Here is a 20,301-nt window from a genome sequence, read left to right on the forward strand (position 1 = left end):
TCTTCTTCTCCTTAATTACACACTGTGCCCAGACCCAGAGTCCTGGCTCAGAGATTCACAAAGACATTTACTGCTCGTTTGTTTGCCTGTCTCTGCCCAGAGGACTCACCCTAATCTAAGAGAGAGAAAACAAGACAAAAAGGAAAGCATTTTAAAGTCGAATTCATGGAACAACTGTAAAATCAGGGGTAGTTCTATTCCTGAATCATCACCTCAAAGGTTTAACTTCTAGATTTCTTGTCTCCCAGTTTGACTCCAAAATCCTGTGAAATTTTTATAAACTTATCTTTTTTCTTTGATGTTTCATAGTGCCTTCTAATTTTTTGGCTTCATTTTCTTTCATTTTACTTCACCAAAACGAAGCTGAACTTGGTTACCACTTGTGCGGTGAATAACCAGTCCGCAACTAGGCTGCTTCAACAAGCCTCTGGTGAATCATTTACAGATGTGAATGCCAGTCTCCACGTCTCCACGTCCCTGTATAATCTCTTATTCCAGCCCTCCTCCCAGCGCTTCCAAACAACTCTCAGATCCCCCTTCTCTCTTCTGTAATTAAATTCGTAGACGGCTCAATTATTCTTTTCAATTTATTTTTCGGTCTTCATTCTGTTTCATCACGGTAAGTGTACTCTTTAATCCCTGTCACCTGTTTCACACATTCCCCACCCCCCCACACACACCTGCCTGCCCTCAAGGAACCATCCATTTGTTCTCTATAATTAAAAGTCTGTTTTTTGGTTTATCTCTCTCTGGCTCTTTTTTTTCTTTGCTTATTTGTTTTTTTCCCCTTAAGTTCCTCATACGAGATAGTACAGTATTTGTCTTTATCTGTCAGACTTACTATATATACTATATATACTCTCTAGCTCCATCCATGTTGTTGTTGCATATGGCAAGATTTCATTTTTCTTAACAGTTGAATAATATTCCTGTGTGTGTGTGTGTGTGTGTGTGTATACATATCACTTCTTCATCTGCTTGCCTATGGATGAACAACTGAGTGGATTCTGTTGTTTGGCTATTGTAAATAATGCTGCTGTAAACATTGGGATGCAGGTTTCCCTCTGAATTAGTGTTTTTGTATTTTTTGGGTAACACCCAGTAGTGCAATCGCTGGGTCATAGGACAGTTCTATTTTTTTTAACTTTTATTTTTAAAGATTTTATTTTCAGAAAGAGAAAAAGAGCACACAAGTGGGTTTTGGGGCGGGGGCAAGTAGAGGGTGAGGCAGGCTCCCTGCTGAGCAAGGAAGCCTGAGCAACACTGATCCCAGGACTCTGGAATCATGACCTGAGTGGACGGCAGATGCCCAACTGACTGAGCCACCCAGGTGTCCCTGTGTTTTTTTTTTTTTTTTTTCGTTTTTTAACTTTCTGAGGAAACCTCCATACTGTTTTCTAGAGTGGCTGCACAGTTTGCATTCCCACCAACAGTGCAGGAGGGTTCCTTTTTCTCCACATCCCCGCCATCACCTGTTGTTTCCTGTTTAGCCAATCTGACAGATGTGAGGTGAGGTATCATTGTAGTTTTGAACTGTATCTCCCTCATGAGGAGTGAGGTTGACCATCTACTCATGGATCTGTTGGCCATCTGGATGTCTTCTTTGGAGAAATGTCTGTTCACGTCTTCTGCTCATTTTTAAACTGGATTACTTGTTTTGGGGATTTTGGATACTAGCCCTTTATCAGCTATGTGATTCGTAGAGATCTTCTCCTATTCTTTAGGTTGCCTTTTCGTTTGGTTTCCTTTGCTGTGCAAATGCTGTCTATTTGATGCAGTCCCAACAGATTAGTTTTGCTTTTATTTCCCTTGCCTCGGGAGACATATCTAGAAAAAAGCTGCTATGGCCAATGTCAAAGAGGTTACTGCCTGTGTTCTCCTCTAGGACTTTTATGGTTTCAGGTCTCACATTTAGGTCTTTCATCCATTTTGAATTTATTTTTGTCTGTGCTATAAGCAAGTGGTCCAGTTTCATTCTTCTGTGTGTGGTTGTCCAGTTTCCTGACCCCAATTTTTGAAAAGACTGTCTTTTCTTCACTGGGTGTTCTTTCCTGCTTTGTCAAAGATTAATTGATCATACAGCTGTAGGTTTATCTCTAGGTTTTCTACTCTGCTCCACTGATGCATGTGTCTGTTTTTGCACCAGTACCATACAGCTTTGTAATAGAACTGAAGTCTGAAATTGTGATGCCTCCAGCTTTCCTTCTCTTTTTCAAGACTGCTTTTCTTATTCAGGATCATCTATGTTTCCATACAAATTTTAGGACTGTTTGTACTACCTCTATGATAAATGCTGTTGGTACTTTGAAAGGGACTGCATTAAATGTGCAGACTGGTTTGGGTAAATAGACATTTTAACAGTATTTGTTCTTCCCATTCATGATCATAGGATATCTTTCTATTTCTTTGTGTCATCTTCAATTTCTTTCATTAGTTTTTTATAGTTTTCAGAGTATAGGTCTTTTATCTCTTTGATTAGGTTTATCCCTAGGTATCCTATTATTTTGAGTGCCATTGTAAACAGGATTGTTTTCTTATTTTTTTTCTTTTTCCTGCTTCCTTACTGGTGTATAGAAATGCAACAGATTTCTATACATTGATTTTGTACCTTGTGACTTTGCTAAATTCATTTACTAGTTCTAGCAGTTTTCTGGTGGAATCTTTAGGTTTTTCTGTATATGTCATCAGCAAATATGAGAGTTTTACTTTCTGGTACCCATCTAGATGCCTTGTATTATTCTTTTTTGTTATCTGATTGCTGTGGCTAGGACTTTTAATACTATGCTGAGTAGATATGGTGAGGGTGGACATCCCTGTCTTGTTCCTGACCTTAGTAGGGGAAAAGCTCTTACTTTTTCACGATTAAGAATGATATAAGCTTTCATATAAGGCCTTTATTATGTTAAGGGATGTTCCCTCAAAACTTTGTTGTTGTTGTTGTTTTTAACTTTGTTTTTTTGTTTGTTTAACTTTGTTTTTAACTTTGCAGGTTTTTTATTATGAACGGATGTTGTACTTTGTCAGCTCAATCATTCTTAAATCATTTAAATTTTTTTAGAAAGAGTGTGCATGCATAGTGGGGAGGGGCAAAAAGAGAATCTCATGCAGATTCTCGATAAATCTTGCACTTAAGTTTACTTTCAACAATCAGGACGGACTCTATGAATGACAAGAGGTTTTAAAAAAATCAATATTTTAACTTTTTTTTTTTTTAAAGAGAAAAAACATGCACACTGATTTCTACCCAGTATCTTTGTACAGCAGCTTTGGTACAGAGATACTAACCTCAAGCTTCTTTCTATCTCAAGAATTGCTTGAAGAGTTGCCAAGAGTTCGACAAAGAACATTACAAAGAAAAAGGGGGAGGCAGCAAAGACTGGTAAGGAAGTAGGGAATACCTCCTTAATTCTGATTTTTGTATATTACTTCCTTAATGTATGAAATAGACAACCCAGTAACTAAACACACCAACTCCCCTAGAATTATGAAAAAGACAGAATTAGCAAAGACATGACCGGGGAATGTACATGCATTTCAGTCAATCTCCCTCTTCAGAATTTTCTGTTAACCAGATTCTACTGAAAAGTACCGCATCACTGAAACATCCCTATGTTCATAGGCCAGTGATCTATCTGATAAGTTTTCTTTCCTACAAATAAACTGTCCTCTCAATGTCATACGGCGATTCTGCCTTAACTGTGATCAAGAAGTCAAAGAGTATGATATAAATGGTTGTTACAGGGAAGCTATGTGTTGGGGTGGGGGGGGTGAGAGACAGAGAGAGAGAAAGAGAGAAATGAAGCAAGATTGGAGGAAAAAAATCAGAGGTGCTGTCAAATGTAAAAGAACAAAGATTAAAAGTTGATAAGGATTTTGGAAGAGGATTTTGGAGTCGAGGAACTCTCCACTTACAAGCAGGCGGGAAACAACCTGGGGAAATCAGGAAAACTTGATGCGTCAGTTCAAAAAAGTAACTGCTCCCAATTTGAAAAACGTTTAATCTTGATCCCCTCTAGGTTGTAGAGTCATGGCACTGCTTTATGAAAAAATGCTAAAACCACACAGAAAAATACTATGAATTGTGAAATAAATTCCTTTGATAATTCTTCATAAAATGCAGACTTCAGAAAATTGGAATACTTAGCAGCAGTAGAATTTGCAGGAAGTTTAAGACAGACCACTAACTTAGGAGCTATTATTAAAACACTGTATTTGTTTTTTTCCCCTTAAGTAAAATTCTACTAATGAGCAAAGCGATAAAGTAAGCTCTATAAAGACAACTTCAAAGGGGATAAAGAAAAACATTTGGACTTAATTCTCATCTGGAAATAAAGCCTTGTTCTGAATAACTCAAGAGGGAAATGATTTATCAAAATAAAGAAACGTGGTAAATTTAGAAAATTCTTAACTTCCCCGTATCAAGAAGTGTAAGCATAAACATTTCACACAATACCATTACCACATACCTGTTTTAGGATGTATTGAAAAAAATCCTTGTGGATTTCCACTCGTTATTTTGTACATCAGCTTGTCATTAGAGCTAGAATCTGGATCAAATGCCTCTATTTGCACCACAGATACATCCTTGGGAGAATTTTCTATTACTTCTGGATAATAAACAGGCTCTGACGTCTGTGGTGCGTTGTCATTGACATCCTCAACCTCTATGTAGATCTCGATAAACGAAGAGAGAGGCACGACACCCCGATCCGCTGCATAGACCGTGAGCCAGTAGTGGGAGGTGGACTCCCGGTCCAGTCGCTCTGAAGTCTCTATGACACCTGTAAAGAAAGACGACGACACGTCAACAACAATGGACCCAGGGTCAACCCAAATAACAATTTTCATTTCTCAAGGGCTTATGTGTCGCTTACAGCTGAGAGACCTTGGACAAGTTGCCTAACATCATTGTGCCTCTGTTTCTTCCTAGAACATGGAACGCATGTTTACAGGTTGATTAAATGAGTGAATAGACATATTAACAATCAGAAGAGTGCTTGGCAAATAGTATCAGCTGTAAAAGTGTTCGTCGTTATTAGTGTTAGGGGTCAGGCACTATGCAGAACACTCTATGAAGAATGTGTCATTTAAGTCTCGAGAAAAGCAGTGAGATGGGCACTAAGAGATCAGCTAATGGCCCGACACTCTGTGCTTCCGAAGATGAAATTTGCAGGTTTTCCTGGAGGTCCATCAGGGACCTCTAAATCAAAAAGCCGTGTCCCAGATCAGAGTCCCCATGGCCTAGCAGCCCCTGCTTCCCACACTGCATTCCCATGGCCACCGCCAGAGTTGAGATACGGAGGCTGCAGCGATGCTGCTCCACACATGGCAGTCTGGTCTACACACCCTGCAGAGCACGACCCCTCCAAGTCCCGAATAAAGGTCTGCTCAAGTCTCTTGTGTACAGAATGAAACCGTTTAATCCCCTTAAGCTAATGGCAAGACAACCAGTGTGCTAAATAAAGTGTCCCAGGACAAAGTAAGATCCCCAAGGGCAGAGGTCACATCCTTCTTGAGTACCAGGACAGCACCTGACCCAGGGCCAATAATATTAAATGAACAAACACGAACAGATGCCTTAACTGAAGTTGGTACAGAAAGTCCCTCCACTGGGACCCAAACTACAACACATTTCCTACTAAATTAACCAGTAAAAGGTGAATTACGGGATTACGAAGAAGCGGGTTAACATGTCTGTCATGTTCTGGCCCAGCCACTAAAGCCAGTCAAAACCTTACTTCATCCCAGGATTAACCACTTCCAGGGTGATGATAAAATGAAAGTATCCATTACTCTTGGGCAAATCCCACCTTTTTATTCAATTTATCCTGTTATCCTGTCCTTTGGCTTTCCCAAAATATATCACGGTATTTTTTTCCTTGTGCATTAATCATTCTGAATGAATGCTACTTTTGGGGTTTCAACACTATGGTCCAGGTTGGACTTTGGAAATTCTACAACTCTAGCATTACAGGTGTCCCACTTAATGCAAAATAGTACAGGAAAAAGAACAAACGTCAATTTAATCTGCACTGAGAAATGAAACAGTATTTATCTCAACCAAACATAAATCTGTATGTGTTACTTTTTGATCACTGCATAAATGTAAATCTTTGCTTATGTGAAGTAATTAAAATCTCAAAAACTCATTTGTTTTGAATGTCACATCATTATATCGAACATTTCCCAAAGGTTTATAAGTTATAAATACCAAACTTAACTAAATATTAAAATATGAAATAAATGATCATGAAATGAGTACTGCTATTCAGAAAGCATACTTAGTTCCAACTGTTTCATTAAGTCTTATTAGCAAATGCCCAAAATGGATCTGTAATACTCCTAGAAATAATGAACAAAGCCTCACAACTCTTAAATAAAAAGGAGCTAACTGGTTTCCCTGTGCAACAGAGGTAATGGTCAGAAAAGCTCAACATGTTTTCCTTTTTGTCTGTACCAAACATAGTCTATGCATACCCAATCTGTTCACTAAATTAGTAAAGTTCTACTTGTCTTTACCCTGAAAGAACAGCGTCCTTAGTGACCAAGGAAAAATAATCTCTAGTTTCTCCTTTCATTGGCCCCATCAATGGATACACAGAAGTCAGGGAATAACAGAACGCTCTCTCTATTAGGATTGCATATTAATAAATGAGTGTGCATATGTTCCTCTGTGTTCTGCCATTAAAATGGAACATAATTCATTTGACAGGAGAAGTGTTAGCAAATCTCAGGAAGACAGCTACATGGTGCTGTATTCACTTCTTTCTGGTTCTAATACTCAAATCATTCATGCTGCTACTGACTTTTTAAAATTGTGTCTCACTAAATGTGATCTGTAGGCATTTAATGACAATGATCACTACAGAAACAAGTCTGCTCAGTGCTTACTATGTGCCAGGCCCTATGATAATGGTCCCACACATACTACCTTATTTAGCCGTTATAGCCAACCTGACTCCACATGTGGCCTTATTATATCCATACCACAGATGAAAACCTCAGATTAAGAGATGAGGACCTTTCCCAGAGTCATAATAAATGTCAGAGCCAGAGTTCAAACTCCACGAATCTCTAACATCAGTGCCATCAGTCTGTGGTAGTTTGACAAAGTGTAATAAACAAAATTTAATGTGAAAACTCTAAACAGACAAGAGTGAAACCTCTTACTCATTTGTTTACACATCAGGATTCAGATGCAAATGTCCATTTGCATATAATAGCTTTCTCCAGTTTCAAGGTAGAAGAAAGAAAAAGAAAAAATATATTTGCATTTTATAAATAAGTATAATATAAAATGCAAATACAAGGTTTAAATCACAGACAAAAGTAGGTATTTCTTTTCCATCAGGTTCTGCTTCAAATCTAGTCTGTGAGCACCCAGACTGTAGTGTTCCAAGACGCCTTCTGCTGTGAGCTATCCTTCTCCCCCTAGAGGACCAATGATCCCCTTCTTTGCATGACCTCCTAGCCACCATTAGGAGGGGGAATTTTCCAAATCTCAGGTAACTTCCAGATATTACTAAACATTAAAAGTTAGAGAGAAGGGGGCCTGGGTGGCTCAGTCAGTGAAGCATCTGCCTTCTCCTCAGGTCCTGGGATCGAGCCCTGCACCAGGCTCCCTGCTCAGCTGGGAGCCTGTTTCTCCCTCTCCCTCTCCCTCTTACCCCTGGGTGTGCTTGCTCACTCTGTCAAATAAACAAATGGAATATTTTTTAAAAAGAAAGAAAAGAAACAGCCCCGGTCAAGGGTTCGAGGTAGAAGTGGGATCTGAGATGATCTGACTGCAGAACTCAGGATCTTCACCACAGGCTATACTGACACGATCAGGCCCAGGGTTGCGGTTACAACCCCAAAGCACCAAGGACACTGGTGGCCACCAGGAGAGGCTACAAGTTTTCAATTGATTAAGTAATGGCCCTCCCCACACTTAAAGGATATTCAAAGAGAAGATTCAAGGCCTCCACTTGGTCAACAGACGTTCAGGGGCAGTGCCCAAGTACTATTCTAACCACTGATTCGAATTCTAAGCACTATTTTAAAAGCAGAAGGTAGGTGGGAAAAGACTACATGTATGCAAAGCTATTTTATGTTCTGCTTCTTCATCCGTCTGCTCAGTCGCGAGATGCATCCACGGAAGTCTCCCAGGCAGGAACTTGTGGAGCAGGCATAAAGCACCGCAATGAGTTCCACCGGGAACCTAGGAAGAACGGACTGCACTGGTCCAGGACCGGCTACTGCCTAATACAGCAAGAAAGACGGAGCAGATCTAGCCATGGTGACCTCAAAAATCAACAACAGTAGACCAGCAACCCTTCAGCAATCCAACAGTGCAACTCCCTTGTTTTTACAGAAAGGTGGAAGGATTTGCCACGGGCAGGAAGCTGAGCAGGTAGAGTTCAGAATCCAGAATGAGGCACCGCCTCGGTCAGCCGCTCGTCACAACTGTTCATTCTTTACAGGGGTCCTGGCCTCTGAGATGACCCTCAGACCCACTGTCAGGAAGCCTGACCACAAGCAGGGTCCACTCTTACAGTCACGGTGTCCACCGTCCTACCCATGCTCCCAGTCCTTCCGGGAACACAATCAGTATGGACACACGGATGTCTTCTGCAACCTTCATTCATTCACAAAAGAGAAATCTTCAAAATTCCACATGGGGACTTCTAGTTAGTTCCTTTGACACTGGTAAGCAGTAGCTAAGGTTCCCAGCCGGCCGAGGAAATGAATCTATGGTTTATTCTCAAAACCACCTCACTCCTCCTTCTCCCATGAACCCGCTTCCCATAACCACTTCCAATAACCAGCTTCCAAGAACCACTGATTCCGCACTACGTTATAAATTCCCTTTTCCTGAAACAATTCGCAAAGGAACCATCAACAATTACAAATATTCAAACTCCAGTGTTTAAGGTACTTTTCATTAACACATACCACAGTAAAACCGTACTGATGGGCACATACAGACACCGGCACACTAACTCTTCCCTGTGGTCTTCCTCGTGTCTTCAGGCTTCTTCCCTTCTTTCTCTGCCATCTCTCCTCTATTTTTTGATTCTGCTTTCACTTCCTGAGAGAGCAACAATGCACGCAACCAGATGTAAACCCAGGCTGTTAGAGTGGGAGGTGGGAGCCCAGAGCTTCCCCAGCAGTCCCTCCAGCCAGAGGAGGAGTGACCAGTGCTCCAAGAGAAAGTAACAGTGAGAAAGGCAACATGAGAACAACACCTTTCTACTGATCATGAGGTTCTGGTACACAAGCAGTGGGTAAAGTGGGGTGCTGCTCTGGGATTTTGGGATGTATATTTTGAGCATGGAGACAAGTTTAGACAAGCCTGTTATATGCAACACTCAGCAATGTTACAAGGAATCATTCCTTTGCTTTAATGAAACATGACGGAGGCAATAAATGACCTGGCTTCCAACCTCAAGAGTACAATGAAGACATTTTCAAGAAAGGTTGTTAATAAGCTGAAAAGTTAGAAAGAAGCCGGAAATCTGGAGCTATTGAAGTAAAAATATTTATCATTCCAAACATACTCTCCAGGATTTCAAAGCCACCACCAGATGTCACTATGGAAACTGACTTTAAATGTGCATACAGTGGAACAGCAAGACTGAAAGGGGAAATAAATACAATGTAATTGTTCAAAGAGCTTGACCAGTGTGGCTGAAAATGGAGCTCACGGCAAAAGGTCTTTTTGGAAGATTCACGCCTGACCATAAATAATTATTAGACACTGATGCTGTCTTTCCATAGTCTGATTATTCCAAGGTCACAGGGTACAGTATCAGTTGCTCAAGTAAATGACCCAAAAGTAGAGAAAGGTTTCCAAGAATAAGTAATTCCTACTATCCACCCCTGACGGCTAATGATGTTAACCCGAATATCGTCCTTGAATAGCAAAGGCCAGCATGTCCTCCAGCTGACACAGGTGGATCAGAATGCTTTCAACACACTCATTTTTAAGGCAAAAGTAAAATTATACGTAGCCACTATACTGCCAAAAGTATTTTAACTAACTCAAATTTCCATGGCCACAGAACATCTTTCTTTCTGGAATTTTCCTATTTTCTTTGTTCAACAGGTCTTGGCCCCTTATCAAGCCCCAGTGCCAGAGGTTTCAACAAAACCTTGCTGCTATTTCAGATTCTGCAGCAACTCCAGCTCAAAAATACGTATCAGCAGTGGCCTAGCAACATAAATTTGCAAACTTTACTCTCCTTTCTGGTAATCATGCCACATTTATTTATTTATTTATGTTTAAACTTCTCTGGAACCAAACTTAGGACCGCCTCTTCAGTCAATCAGGAGAAAAACTTAAACACGAAAAGTAACTGTGTATAGTACTTTTCCTACAGGGAAGAAACAACTGACTACTTCTTCCTCCAGTTCTGTAGTCTCATACACAGAATAACTCTTCTGGAGTTAAATGTTTTCCCAAATATAAAAATAATACTTACTCTAAAAAAATTTTTTTCAACAATATACACTTTAAAAGAATAGATACCTTCTACACACTAGAGATGCAGTATCTGTCTATAATTAATCCATAAATAGTTACTCAATTTTTTCCTGCTAATTAGGGAAAAAACAGAAGTCCCACAGTTGTCACACTCAATATTAATGTGTTATGAAATAAATTTTTAAAAGTAGACTATAAGCTCCCTCTTAAATGCAAACCCTCAAGGGCAGACATGTTTTGTTTAGGGCTTGGTAACCGTAGGAGCTTGTTAAGCATGTGTTGTTGATAAAAGGATGTCCATCACCAACCAGGTAATTCAGAGAAACAGTCACAGCAAAGAGGAGTCCAGGAGGCAGGACTCAATGTAATGGACCAAGGTGCACAAGATCCTGGACCAGAAAAAGAACATTAAGAAAAAGCTAAGGAAATCTGAATGAACTATGGGCTCAATAAAGTACTGATAAGAATATATCGATGTGTGTTCATTAATTATAACAAACAGACACACTAATGTATGATGTTACTAGGGTGAATCGTATGTTACATAGGGGCACTATAGGAACTCTGTACTATCCATTCAATTTTCCTTTTAACCTATTTGTTTCCTTCTTTAAGTGATAAAATTGTTCTAAATTTGTTTTTATCTGATTTTCATTATGTACTAAATTTTATATACATAAAATTATAAACTGTATTTTACAATTTTAAATTTAAATTTATATATATATATAAGATATATATATATATGTAAATCAATTTTTTTTAAAGTAAGCTCTACACTCAACATGGGGCCTGAACTCACGACCCCGAGATTAAGAGTTAAAAGCTCTACTCCATGCTTTTGATAATAAAAAGAAAGGTCAAAATCAGTAAGATGAATCAAATACATAGCACCCTCCATGGGCCAAGCAAACTGCTGGGCAGTATATGGGCACACTACTCAGTTCAACAGATAGCTCTTTGCCCTCTTACAGCTAAAGACCGAGTAAGTCATGCTGTAAACGTCTTTCTCCAGTTTAACTAAAGACAGTGTACTGATTATTACCATGACTTGATCTTTCAAAACCAATGACTTGCTGTGTCATTTGATGGGAAGCCACTTGTAAGTGGAAACATAGCAAGTTCCATGAAATGTTACTGATACTGCTGATACTATTATTACCAAAAATACATATTTAGAGCTCATGATACGCCAAATACTAAACACTTCTCATACGGGAATTAACTTCATCTTTCCAGCAACTCTAAGAAGTGAGGTAATAGGACCAACCATATTTCACAAGAGATGAAACAGTGTCAACAACTTGCCCAAAGTCACCGTTTGCTCTTGGTGGAACTGGGATTCAATCCCACAGACGGGCTTCAGAGAATCACACCGCAGCACCTCCCAGTCTCTGGCTGTGTCCTCTAATTAGAGAGAAGCATGAAAGCAACTGAACACAGCTTGCAGTTTCCAGAGAAAAACTCCTGGCTACAGTGGAATGTAAAAAATGTAATGACCAGATGGAAAACATTGTTTCTGCTGTCTTCTTGACATTTGGGGATCTAGGTAAAGTATCTGAGGCTACAGAAACCTTGTTGTTCTGTGCCATTAAGACAGTAAGCACATTTCATAGTTTCAGGAGAAAAAGGAAACCATTTTAATACATAATAGTATATATATGAAAAGGCTTAAAAAAAAAAAAAAAAGGTATGAATGGGGTCCCTTGGGTGCCTCAGTGGGTTAAGCGTCTGCTTTCAGCTCAGGTCATGATCCGGGAGTCCTGGGAATAAGGCCCACATCAGGGTCCCTGCTCAGCCGAGAGCCTGCTTCTCCCTCTCCCCACTGCTTGTGCTTACTCTCTCTCAAATAAATAAAATCTTAAAAAAAAAAAAATTGTGTATATTCATGACATACAAAAATGTCAGTAATATACAAGTTAAGAAAACAAATGAAAAACCTTTATAGTATATAAAGTATTACTTTGGTTTTTGTTTAGTTCTGTTCTAAAAATAAAAACCACACAAACACATAATTACATGTGCAGGGAGGTGGGGAGGCATATAAATAAACACGATGATGGAGGGACAATTAAGAAAAATCAACCCACGAACCAATTTTTTTAATCCTTAAATTTCTTTAACAATGAATTTTAAGCCCTATTTAAAATGCACATGATAAAAAGACAAACCGTTAAGTACCAGCAGTCCTTTAAAAGTTTTGCTAGTATCACCTTCACATTTTATTTTCCCTTTCTATTTTTACATATACACTTTCTTTCCAAGTATTTATCTGTTCCATTTAATATAAACAGATGTGTAACAATGGACAATGTGACAGCAGCAACAACTAAAATTCTAAAGTATTTATATGTCAAACAACTGTATTACAAGTTTAAGGTCTAGGAAATTCTGTAATTATACAGCCCAGAGTTAGGTCACAAATTAATGATTAAAGGGAAAGTGTTTTATGCCGTAACTGCCAATCTGTTTTTTCATTATTTAAACTGCCTATTTAAATCATCTTAATTAAAATGTAGATCTACCAACTCTTTCAATTAAAACTGTTGCAATAGCTTTAAAATTAGCTGAGGAAGCTTTCTGACTTGCAAACTTACTAAAACATATTAAGTTCATAATCAGATTTTAAGCATCATGTTTCAAGTCCAGGGATTTCTTCAGCTTTGCAGAGAGTCATTCCCATGGCAAGCTCTGCTAAACCATGTTTTCATGCCTTGTTGAGAAGCGATTTCAAGTTCTGATTTCCAAGTCAGAATCATTAATATTGTTAATGAGGGCTTTCATGGATAAGCTCTCTTTAAGAGGATCATCCTTAGATATCAAAAGTAACATCTGAATACACATTAAATGGATAAAACTACATACATAAAACAGCCTCTGGAGGCATTAGAATTCAAAGGCTATATTTCACATACTTAAGGAAATGTTTCTAGTGGTTTGCTGTGTATGTTAGATGCTGTCAATGTTGATTATTTTTTCCACATTATATTTACTGGATGCACATTGAGCAAATGCTACATGCCATATTATTTAAGATTTTATTTATTTAGAGCGGGGGAGTAGGGGGAAAGGCAGAGAGACAGAGAGAGAGAGAGAGAGAGAGAGAGAATGAATCCCAAGCAGACTTTGTACTAGGTGTGGAACCCAACTTGGGGCTCTTTCCCAGGACCCTGAGATCATGACCTGAGCTGAAATCAAGAGTCGGACACATCACCTACTGAGCCATATAGGTGCCCCGAACCGTATTATTCAATCCTCACAATTACTCTGTAAGTTTGGTGGTCTTTCCTCATGTTCCAGATGCAGGGGTTTTGAGCTGAAAAGTCACTTGTTCAAAGTTGTTTATTCACCATCATAACAGAATACATTAATCAATGAATTAGCGAATTCCCTTACCAGTTACCTATCTTATCACAGCACTTATATTCAATAACTTGTTTAAGCTTCAAAAGTTAAATTGCCTTAAATTACCCAACTAGCTGCAGAGAAGAAAGAATCCAAAATGTGGCCTACTACTAGCTCCAGAGCCCAAACTCCTAAGCACCCGGGTGCTTTCCTTGACTTTTCTTATTCCTATGGGGTAGCAGAGCTGTGACTCAACAGGAAGGTCTGACTCTCAAGTTTGGCTATTTTCTTGTAAGCCTGTGTAGGTGATCTTCCTTAATCTACCGCTATCAACGAAAAGAAAAATTGACACATAACAAAAGATTACCAGCATTTGCCCATGGAAGAAGGAAGTATAGGACTTAAAGTATAAACCCAACTAAACGTGGGCCAAACAGATCCCTACACAAAGTAAGAATCTCATCTGACTACGTTTAGGATAAAAAAGGAAAAAGGACATGATAGCATTCAACACTGTTCCAGATTCAGAAAGTTACTATACACAGCTGACCTCTGAACAACACGGGTTTGAAACGCACAGCTCCCCACTTACAAGTGGTTCTTTCTCAACAAATGCGCTCTAGTGCTATAAATCTAGGTTCTCCTCCTTATGATTTTCTTAACATTTTCTTTTCTCTAGGTTACTTTACTATAAGAAAGCCATATAGAATACGTGTAGCACACCAAGTACGTGTTAAATGGATTATGTTACTGGTAAAGCCTCTGGTCAACAGTAGACTATCAGTAGTTAAGCTCTGGGGGAGGCAGGTTATCTTCAATTTTCAACTGCCAGGAGGCTGGGGATGCAGCACTCCTAAGCCCCACATTGTTCGGGGGTGAACTGGGTTCTTCCTATCGTTCTGCCAACATAAAAATTCAGACTGGATTTATATTACATGAAATCTAATAGGTGGTATATAAGGCGTTATATAATACTGAAGATCACTGTGAGGTCATAATTGAACTGTGAATGCAGTTAATAACTTGAAAATACTGAGTGGTGGGCAGTAGATCCAAAATGCTGAAGGTTAAGCCATCTAAATAAGTTTGGTATCAGATAAAAACTGGTATTTTAAGGAATACCCCTCTTCGGAAAAGAAATCTCAGTGGCTTTTTAATCTATCCCAAAATGTAAGAAACAATTTTTTTAAAAAAACTGTATCTTGGGGACGCCTGGGTGGCTCAGTTGGTTAAGCAGCTGCCTTCGGCTCAGGTCATGATCCCAGCGTCCTGGGATCGAGTCCCACGTCGGGCTCCTTGCTTGGCAGGGAGCCTGCTTCTCCCTCTGCCTCTGCCTGCTATTCTGTCTGCCTGTGCTCTCTCTCCACCCCCCCCTCTGATAAATAAATAAAATCTTAAAAAAAAAAAAAAAACTGTATCTTGTAACACCCTCTTCATTAAAAAGGACTTTGATGTTGCTTATAGTGGTCTAGATCTTCCTAGAGATTAATGTTGAAATTGGCATTACTGACTGACACTTTCTTTAATTCATTCAACAGAGTTCCTACATTTTTTTAAACCTGCATGTATAAAAGATGAATCCAAAGTGTCCTCAACAGAACTTAAGAAATGTCAGCAACTAGAGTGAAGAGTGATGGACAGGTTTCCATAAGCCAGTGGAACAACTGCCCGAAACATTTGTATTGCAAAGTATGTTTTAGCTTGAAGAAGACAAGGCGCTATTCAACGATTAAAATGTCAGTTGCAATGAGGAAGCCTCATGCCAAAATCCTTCCAGCACTCCCTGGCTAAAGAAGGAAAGGAATGAGCTCCCGCTGCTACCATCGAGGATTACGCGGGCCACTGTATAAACACAGCTCTTTCCAAAAGAGACAGTTGTCTCCCAAGTCCTAGAATGCATCAGGCTGGTAGAAGAGCAAGTTTTCCTTTTTCTAACGTTTGTTTAGGCTGCCTATAAAACAGATTCTAAACACAGAAAACTGCACCTATTTCTTTTTCTTAAAATAAAACCTAAGACTCACGTGGTTCAGCTCTGCCCAAAGGTAGGTGCGTTTCACATGAACTGAACACCACCAGCTGAAGCAAATACAAATCTCCCCTCCCTTTCCTATCCATTCTAAAGTCACATTTTCCCTCACTTTCGATAAAAAAAGAAAAAAAGTTCTGTATTAAATTCTATTTTAACTCCAAAGCAGTTTTTAAATTTTAAAAATTCAAATTATTTTACAAATTTAAAAGGTGCAATTTAGAGGCAATATTAACTTTAAAGATTTACTCTGCTGCCAAACCCAGTACCTTTAAGAACTCAGAAACTCACGTTATGCCTCAATTTCCTCATATATGAAAAAGAGGAAAACAAGATGTATAAGATGTATTATAAGGACCAAGAGATTAGCATAGAAATAAAGGTAATTAATACTAATAACCTATTGTGATGCTTGAGAAACTCAAAGTCAAGATTGAAGACGACTCTTACCAGAAGTGTAACACTTAATTCCTAACCTCTGTCCTACAAGGATGCTACTATCAGTCCAGGGAGTAAACTGGCTAACAGAAACTACATTATGACAAAGTAGTATCTGGAACAGAACTACGAGAATCACTTAAGAACCAGGTGACCAAAATACTCCTAAGTGTTCTGAACTGAATCCTGCAGAACCAAAGAAATTTAGACCACTGTGGCAACACTTTCAACAGACATAAATAATTTCCACTGAAGGTATAAAAAACACGTTATGTGTGCACACCATGCATTAATGCATTTCCTGAAGCGTCTTTGAGATCTGTTATTAACTCTCCCCCAAGCCCCAATAACGTATAGAATGACTTTTATGAGACACTATTAAGTCCCAATTTCAAATATGGCATGATAGTCAAAACCAGGAAGAATCAAATTAGATATGTCTGGAGCAAAGAAAGTACATGTCTGTCTTTGCCCCACGTACTATCTCCTTCCCCACTTATTTTCATCAAATTCTGATCAAATTTCAGGAAGGTTCTGACAGTCGTCATAGATTTATGAGTTAAAACTAACCAAGTTCAACAGAAGTCATTGCTAGAATATACTGTGATCACTAAAAAAAAATTATTTGAAGCACAAGCCTTTTATCTATATATAGTTAACCCTTAGTGACCATATGTGGGAAATTATTAGCATCACATGGAGATGAGACACATCTGAGTGCCCCCTTAACTAAAACCTGGGAAGAAAAACCCAAGACCCACTCAGATACAAGAATATAAATCATATACTCCCCAAGATTTCTCTCAAAAAACTTTAAGTGTCTCTAACTCGCAGTGTTTTATGACCTGTATGTGCAAAGACTTTTTTTTTTAATTAAAAAAAAAAATACATGCTTCTGAGAGAAAAGAACTGGCTTTTAATGATTTCCTTTATACATAGTTAAAAACAGCACTCCCATCCAAGGGTTTTTATCCAAAAGAAAAAAAAAGTCTATTACCAAAGGGGAAAATTGGTTTGGCAAACCATCAGAACTGACAAGCGTGGAAAGAAAAAGAAAGACTTTTCCTTGCTTTCTGCTTGTTACTAGAATGATTACCTGCTATCACAGGGGTCCCCAAGGAGCCAAGTGTAAAGCCTGGACTGGGAAATAAAATGAACAAGAGGGCTTGCAGGACAGTAAGACATCAGTGGTAAGGGGGAAAAAAAAAAAGAAAAGAAAGCGGAGCATCTACCACAAAATCGGAGGGAGACAAGCTGCTGGTACCCCTCCCCTGTAAGGCAGGGCTACTCCCTTCCCTGGGACTGACCGCCCTGACTCCGCATGACTGGCTCCTGCCTTTCTCACCTACCTCATCTCAGCTTCTAGCCACACAGGCCTGATCATATTTTGGGGGCTGTTCTTCCTAGGATCAAAAATTGCCCTAAAAGGCTGGCTCTCCACTCTCCACTCTGTCATTCAAGTCCCAGCTCACACTGCCTCCTTAGAAGTCCTTCCTTGACAAGACCGGTTCAAAGAAGGTCTCATCAGTAGCCTACAGAAAACCACCATCGTGCTGCCCTGTTTAATGTTCTCCATGGCACTTCTAAGCTGAATGTGTGTGTTTGCATCTTCTTTGGCATGTGTTTAATCAGCGGTCTCCTCTTTCTAGAAAGCCAGCCCCACAGAGTCCACAGGATTATGTGTGTACCTTGTATGGTGCAGAAACCCCAGCACCCACATGCCAGTGTGTGGAAGGCAGTTGCTAAATGGTCACTGGCAAAACAATAAAAAATAAACATAAATAAAGAAATGGTTGTCAACAAGTGAATGAACGAAGAAATTCATCAAGGCCTTTTTTCACTGTCTGAAATCTTGCTTCTGTGAAATTCTCCCAAAGTTTCACTTGCAAAGGCCACTGGGGACTTCCCCAAAGTCCTCATCCCTTGGGGAGCCAAGCAGGAGCTGAGAGTGCTGCCGCACAGACTCTCGGGCCACAAAGATGGTCCTCCCTCTCCTGTTCTCCATCCCCACAATCTCCTGCCAGGCTTCTAGAAGAGTCCAATAAACTGGTTCTACTCCCAAACAAGATCACGGATCCACCAAAGATCATGAGGGCTTGTTATCTGGTTCCTCATTCTCTCTGCTCACCCTTTAGAGTTATTAATCCTGCTAGCAATCAGAGAGTCCCTCTGAAGATGGTCATATTCCCTCAGTAACACCCAAAATCTTCACTGAAAAAAAATTTTAATATAATTTAAATAAAATTTAACAAAATATTGCATATAGAATTTAATAAAACTGTATTTTCCTGTTGTTTTCAAGAGTTACAGCACAGTAAAATGACTATTTAATTAATTCAACTAAGCTAACACACACGCATTCCATGATTCACTTAAGCAAATAATTGAATAAGCAAATTAATAGTTTAGTAAAATACTGATATATACTTACCTTCTTAAGAAAATACGCTAAAATTAATGTTTATTTTTATTTAAAAATGTATTAAATCTAGGAGTGCCCAGGCAGCTCAGTCAGCTAAGAGGTCATGATCCTAGAGTTGAGGCCCGTGTAGGGCTGCTTCCTGTTCAGCCTAGAGTCTGCTTCTCCCTCTGCCCCTTCCAACCTCCCCCCACTCTCCGCACCTGTGGCCTCTCTTTTGCATGTTTTTTTCTTGCTCTCAAATAAAATCCTTAAGGAAAAAAAAAATGAATGCATTAAATCTATAAGAAATTCTTCATTCCGTAGAGCCTTATCTACTCCACTCAGGTCGTTAGAACCATGGGTATTTGACAATAATAAACTAGATCATCTCCTTCAAAAAAAAATAATAATTTTTAAAAGATGTTTTTAATTACATTTTTTTTTAAAGTCTGCGATCTGGACTGAACCCTCTCTCCAATTACACTCTCCCCACCCCAGATGGGAGGTTCTACCACACAGAGTATTCAGTGCTTTGTGCTGGACACTGGAATGACTCTATAGAAAGGCCAGAGTGTTTTTGCAAATTTCCTGCTGATGCTCATACAAGACTCACTGACTACTGTTAACTGTGCTTTGTCCCGAGAAAAAGGTGCCTGCCCTCCACACCTGAACATTCCAATGCACAGAACGTAGAACTGACACTTGGCCTCTTTCCAACAGGATGAAATAACTACAAAACTTCTTAGGAAACTTTCAATAATTACCATGTATTTTCCAGAGCAATCAATATTTCTTTTCACAAGTCAATGACTGTATGTTAATCATCAGTTTGGGGTTAGCAAGGGGAAAAAGAAATGAGGAACACAGGTCCCTTTACCCCATCACTATTAATCCCTTCACCTCACCAGTATGAACTGCAGCAAGTGACGCTTTCAGATACATAATTTAAATAGGGTAACAAAACAAAAATGTAGCAAATCTAAACTTAAAGGGTAACCCTCCAGATAGTGTAACATAGTAAATATAAGAGGTGCTCAGTTCTGTGTTCAGTTGGACTAACTGAAAATGTTAATCTCTTATTGTTTTTGGCAACTTTCTTTATTCCAAAAATCAAGTCATAAATTTCAGGAATTCGGCAAGCAAAGCCCCATCTGTGCATGAAACACTGTATCTAAAAAGAAGAAAAATCAACCAGTGTCCTAATCCCTTGGGAAAAAAATAGAGACAGCCAAAGTCTCGAAACCAAAATGACTGAGAAGTAACCAAGCAGCATACACCCTTCTCATGTGGCCTGTGATTCACCTCACCTTTCTTTCAGTCCTTGAAGGGCATTCCAAGGGCATCAGCCTTAGATGAAACAAAGCATTCCAAAAAGGCACGGGCATTCACATGAAGCACTTTTCACAGGGACAGCAAGAACAAGCCTTACATTTCATGAATGAATAAGCTGTAATGAAGCATTTCTGTCTGTCCTTAAATAAAATTTCAAATAGCTGATGGCGCGTGGGATGGCAATCAGAGAGCGTTAAATGACCACGACGATGAGAAAACTAATAGGAAAGCCAAACTTCCCTATGTTTTAGTTAGAACATAAATTATATGAAGACCTAGAATTTTACTTCAATT

General features: G+C 39.2%; 1 protein-coding gene across 10 annotated transcripts in view; it reads right to left on the minus strand.

Moving 5' to 3' along the window:
* FAT1 (FAT atypical cadherin 1) overlaps positions 1-20,301 on the minus strand; it is a 126,987-nt gene that overhangs the window by 66,837 nt on the left and 39,849 nt on the right. For all 10 annotated transcript variants that reach the window (XR_014306629.1, XM_082715047.1, XM_082715044.1 and 7 more), the window contains exon 3: positions 4,467-4,781. Coding sequence is in view for 9 of the 10 variants with exons in the window: in XM_082715047.1 (XP_082571173.1) it covers positions 4,467-4,781 (315 nt within the window). In the remaining variant the exon portion in view is untranslated. The remainder of the gene's footprint in view (positions 1-4,466; positions 4,782-20,301) is intronic.

Source organism: Mustela nivalis (genome assembly GCF_964662115.1).
Source record: "Mustela nivalis genome assembly, chromosome: 20".
Classification (NCBI taxonomy): Eukaryota; Metazoa; Chordata; class Mammalia; order Carnivora; family Mustelidae; genus Mustela; species Mustela nivalis.